Source organism: Morone saxatilis, unplaced genomic scaffold (genome assembly GCF_004916995.1).
Source record: "Morone saxatilis isolate NCDOM2014 unplaced genomic scaffold, NCSU_SB_2.0 Contig14, whole genome shotgun sequence".
In the NCBI taxonomy this organism is placed as follows: Eukaryota; Metazoa; Chordata; class Actinopteri; family Moronidae; genus Morone; species Morone saxatilis.
The window spans coordinates 6,127,400-6,133,225 of NW_023339696.1; the positions used below are offsets into that span (position 1 = coordinate 6,127,400).

Below are 5,826 nucleotides of genomic sequence, written 5' to 3' on the forward strand. Positions count from 1 at the left end.
TCTTCTCAGTCACAGCCTCCTCACTGTCCAGATCCATCACCACCACCTATCTGGCCTCCACCAGCTTGTTGGCACCACAAGTCCTGTGATGTCCCGTCATGAAGGACCTGAGCCTCCTGAGAAAAAGAACAGCCTGTTCTGTCCTTTCCTATAGAGGGCTTCAGTGTCAGCACATACTGCTCAAGAGTTGATGGACCTGATCGTCCTTTCTTCCGTTTTGATAAAGAAAATATGTACTTTTATTGTTGATATACACCAAAATTCAGAGTCTTGATTACTTGTATGTCTGAGGGACAGTCTTATTAGTTTGGCTAGTGTTTGGTTGGATGGCTGCACTCCGTAGAAAGCGTCATATAGTACAGGTATGTTTTAGCTCAGAAATGAGAATCCTCTGCTATTTTGTTAATCTGGTGCAAGGAGAGCATTCAAGCAGAGAGCAGAGCAGTCTCCTCTGGGTGTGTGTGCATAAATATACATTTGTGGTGTCTGTTTATGGGAGGTTTGTGTAGGATTCTTTATGAATACACAAGTATGCATGCACGTGCCTGTTGGCATGTGTGTTTGGACGCTTGCTCAGAGTGTGTTTGCTCGTGCCATTGTTGCGTGTGCGCTGGCAGCTGTAATGTGTTATGCCAGCTGAGGTGTAAATGTTGAGGTGTGAGTGTATTATCAGCTTGGCTGAGCTGAGCCACTGCTTTCAGGCCTTAGCTTCTCAACTGCTCATTAGCATAGTGACCACATGAAAGAGCTGCGTCAGTCCCCTGACACACACACACTCACACATGTATAAGAAGTTTGAGGGACACCACAGGCCTTCTTCTGAGGAACAGCCATTAAAAACAGAATTGGAAATGTACTGCGTCTGACTGCTGTGTGCATTGGGTGTCTGTGTGCATCTGTGTGCACAGTTTTGTGCGTGCATGCGTGGGTGTGTTTGTCATATGTTTTTAAAGAAAAAGCAATGGAGGAATGTTTTTCTACTTCTCAGTTCATTATAATACAGTGTCTCCCTCTCTGTCTCTCTGTGTCTTTTTCTCTCCACCACCAGGTCATCACACTGGAAGGATGGGTAGATATCATGTACTATGTCATGGATGCTCACTCCTTCTACAATTTTATATATTTTATACTGCTCATTATCGTAAGTACCTCCTTGTATTTTTGCTTTAATTAATCTTTCCTGATATTTGAATGTGTTACTAGGACTCAAAAAGCAAGCACCAAAATAGCCGCAAAACACACATTTCTTTAATCCTGCCCTGCTTCGTATGCTCTACACAGACTGCAGTCTGTGGTTTGACTGCTCAACAGATATGCATATGTATGATGTGTTGCTCCTGAAAGATATTTTTGTGTACTTGAATTTCAGTCCTGCTTTGGAAAACCCGGAATAACCTTTCTAAAGTAAACCACTGAACTCTGCTTGAAGAATAACTGCCTGAACCTCGCAGACTTCTTATTGTGTATAATTTCACTCTTATTATGCTGGGTTTTCAAAGGCCCTAGCTTCGGCTATCTTTTACAGTGCTGTATGAGCTCCCTGCCTGTTGTTTGATGTAGAAGTGCTTATTATGTTTTCAGTGGGAGAGAGAAAAAAATTGGGAAAGGAGAAGAAAGGGTGAGAGAGAGAAGGAACAGGAGGAAAGGCTGAAAGAAAAACAAAATTATTCGTATAAAAAGTGAATGAGACAGAAATTGAGAATAAAAAGAAAAGATGGAGAAAGTGCTCATTTAGTTTCCTCTCACTCTTTCAGTAACACACAGTAATGGCATGTTAAATAGACATTTCTTTATAGACTTGACAGATATTTCTAACTTCCTGCCAAGGCCACCTCATCAAAGCAGGATTTAAATCAGAATTTGTAAGTAATGATAAAAACAGAGTCAGTTTTATCATCCGAGGATCTGACCAAACTGGCTGCATCTTAATAATATATAACACCTAATACAGCTTCTTGTTGACCCAATGTTTTATTACACTCTTAACACATTGAGGTGGGATGAAGAGGGATAAAATATTGATGAAGTAGCCACAGTGTTGATTTTCTGTCTTAACAGCAAGGTGAACGATTTCACTTGTGCATAACAGACAAGGTTTGTGGAATGACTGTTAACACAACTGCTCCTCCAGTGTATCATTATAAAGCTGCCATTTGTCACTCTAGCTGTCCTTTACCTCCCCAACCAGGTGGGCTCTTTCTTCATGATCAACTTGTGCCTCGTGGTCATCGCCACCCAGTTTTCCGAGACAAAGCAACGGGAGAATGCCCTGATGAGGGAGCAGCGCGCTCGCTACATGTCCAACGACTCCACACTCGCCAGTTACAGCGAACCGGGCTCATGCTACGAGGAGATGCTACGCTACATCAGTCACCTTTATCGAAAACTAACACGCAGGCTGCAGAGGATATACTCTGGATGGCACAGGTTAGATATGACTTTTTTTGTCCAGGGATATCCTGTCAAATATCGATGACATTAAATTAAGTCAACATATTACCAAGGCCTACAAAGACTTAGGATTTATCTGTAGACATAACATTTTGCAATATTGTTCAGTAATAAAACAACAACCAAACGCATTAGTCCCTGAGATGTTAAACATTTAGGACCTGTGTTGGATTCATTCCACTCATGCTTGAAGATTTTCTGTAATATAATGAGGATGAAAATATCTGGAAATATTCCCTTTATTGAGATTATAATCACACATTTCCCCCAAGTTAAATTAATCATGGCGATCCCTAGAAGTTCATATTCTTCACTGGTCCTCCTGTGTCTATTTGCAACACTGTATGAGTCATTTGGGGAAACTAAAATGTGTTTTGTTACGAGCACTTAATAATGGTGTGAGTGTGCTTTGGTAATTTTGGATCACACAGAATTACATTGCACACAGCCCCCAAAATTGTTGTTAGGGATGCATCTTTATATAAACCTGGCAACAATACCTTCTCTATCCATTTCAGTTATTTATCATTGTTCATGTCTCTGGTCCTTTCAGTAAAAGGCGTAAAAAGGTGAATCCTAATGGCAGTGGGGGAGGCAGCAACGGAGGGGGTAATGGACATGGCCACGGTTCCAGCAGGGCCTGCGGAGGCTTAGGCCCGGGTAGCGCATTGTGGTTGAGACCGATCCATAACCTCCTGCAGCACCATCAGCACCAGCACTGTCGCCTCAGCAACGGGGGGCAGCACACCATCAGCGTGGCAACCGGCGAGCACATGGACGGAGAAGGAGGGGTTGGAGGAGGGGAGGAGCTGGAGATGAAGTCGCTTCCTGTCCGGAGAGGAAGCACAACCGGAAATAGTGGCAGCGGCGGCAACACGCCCGTTGTCACTCAGGGCATGGGGGCATTGCTGGGGCGACTGAATGGGGGGATGAACTATCCGACCATTCTGCCGTCGTTTGTGTGCAGCTACAGCAGTAAGACGCCACCCCCCCACTCCCAGCAGTGCGGGCACAGTCCAGAGCAGCACCCACCCAACCACCCAACATCTGAACACACAGAGACGCTGAACAAGCTCTACCAGCTCATGGGACAGCACAGTAAGAGGACACACACACACATACACTCGTTACATCCAGATACCACAGACACATGGATGTAGATGATGTAGGCTTCTATGGGACTTTTTTAAATCTGGAGTTTGGGTTTACTGGTTAACAATCTTTTTTTCCACCCAGAAAATTGCAATTCAGGCTACCAAGTGCAGCCTGAGTCTACATAAGGAGTTGTATAACAGCCTGGGTCACATAACAACCAAACGAATAAGCCATCAAACATGCCCTTTGTATGCTTAACTAACTTAATTATCCTGTTAATCTTCTTAGTGGAACAGTAATCATGATTTATTTTTTTATTTTTTGCCACTTCCCTTTACTCTATTTCTGTTTCTAATGTGTTTCACTGTCCTTTAATTCCCCTTGACAATCTGTGCTTGATGCTCTGGATCTCCCTTGGGCTCCATTATGTTTTTGTCGTCACACATTCGTCTACTGTTTTCATCTTAATTTCTTGCTCTTTCTCTTAGCAAATACCTCTGTCCCCTTCCCAAGTTTGACCTAAAGTAGCCTCTGGCTACATCTGCTATATGTGTGTGTGTCTCAAGCAGCACTTAGAGAGTCTTGACAGGAAATCCATGTCTCAAGTGTTACAATCATCAGTGCAGAGAGGTGGATAAAGGGGAGGATTGAGGGAATCAACATGGTGTGGGGCGGGGAGTGGCAGGGTGAGGAAAAGTAGGCAGTGTACAGTAACAAAGAAAAGCACAGGTATACAATGTTATTTAAAAAAATGCGGAAGATGAGAGAAGAAACGAGCAGAGTTAAGAAGAGAGGAATGAATTATGAAAGATTCAGATCCAGAGGGAAAGGCTGGGAGTGGGAGACACAGAGAGAAAAATAAATTAGTTAAAAGAGAGAAATGAGCGGAGGGAGAGGGAGGAAAAAAGGAGATATATACTGGTGGGATGACACGAGGCAGAGAGAGAGAGGAGACAACACAAAACTGCGTTAGGAAAATGAAAACACAGCGTCCGAATGATAAACCTCTGTTCTGTCCTAATAGAGTGAGACTGCCAACAATAACACATACGCACTGTACACAGACGCACGCACATTCACACACTTAATGACTGCTGACACTCCAAACATAATTAAGCGCACATGAATTGGCTCCTTGCTGGAGTGAAGAGTTACTGTGTGACACGTGATAATACAAAAAAGAAATGCTCACAGTTGAAATGATTCCTTCAGAGAGTGAGAGTAACACTTTGCCTCTACTACTAACGTGTGTTGAAGATCACATGTTTCAGATTGACTTTAATGGACCGTGATTTAATAGCTTGCAGTTGACTGAAAGTTACAATGTAAACGAGTACACGTCTGCAGTCGCTGTCAAACATTTCTAGATCTGTAGTTTCTAAATGTTTGCTTTCAATTTTGCCAGATGACTTAATCTCAGCTAAACCGTCTAATGTAATGGGATTTACTGAACAATGTTTTTGGTTTATACACCAGTGTCTTTGGAAATAAAAGTTCAGGGGTCTCAAATCTGTAATCTCGTCCAACCTAATGTAAAATAAGGTACTGATACTGAAACTGTTGGCCAGACAAAAAAATCTATCGAGTCAAAAGAATAAAAGACACAGCGATATTGAGGAGATTAGAAAAGACAATGATGACAGCTTTGATAACCCTTTTTCATAGCTTGATGTATAAGATATAGTTGTAAACAAAATCCTGTGCTGATGAAGCTGCTTTTGAGGTGCTGATGTTTCCAGGAATAAGGTTTTGCTTCTGTTAGTTTTGAGCTAAGCTTTGCAGTTGCTGCATACTGATTTAAAGAGGATGTAGTCAGAGAACAGAGGGTGAGAAGAGTCAGCCAGGAACTCGTACAGTACTGTGGGTGAGCTCACAGTACTCACTGCAGAAACCAGCTTGTTTTGGCTCTCGACTGACATAGGACATCCCTGCAGCGCTGCATGCAAAATTTTGCTTGTGTTACATTTTTCCAGCTTCATCTTTTTGTATTATATCATAATGTCTCACTGTATTTGTTTCTGTCTTTTAATTTAAAAAAAAATTTTTTTTTACACTGATTATGTCATTATCGTGACACCTGTCAGTGGGTGGGATATATCAGGCAGCAGGTGAACATGTTGTCCTCATAGTTGATGTGTTAGAAGCAGGAAAAATGTGCAGTGTGAGGATTTGAGCGACTTTGACTAGGCCCAATTGTGATGACTAGACGACTGGGTCAGAGCATCTCCAAAACTGCAGCTCTTGTGGGCTGTTCCCAGTCTGCAGCGGTCAGTACCTATC

At 42.6% G+C, this 5,826-nt stretch overlaps 1 protein-coding gene across 1 annotated transcript in view; it reads left to right on the top strand.

Moving 5' to 3' along the window:
- cacna1ha (calcium channel, voltage-dependent, T type, alpha 1H subunit a) overlaps window positions 1-5,826 on the top strand; it is a 52,713-nt gene that overhangs the window by 13,611 nt on the left and 33,276 nt on the right. Inside the window, exons 6-8 of the mRNA XM_035654996.1 lie at window positions 1,049-1,141; window positions 2,189-2,427; window positions 3,005-3,549. Of these exons, the coding sequence (XP_035510889.1) occupies window positions 1,049-1,141; window positions 2,189-2,427; window positions 3,005-3,549 (877 nt within the window). The remainder of the gene's footprint in view (window positions 1-1,048; window positions 1,142-2,188; window positions 2,428-3,004; window positions 3,550-5,826) is intronic.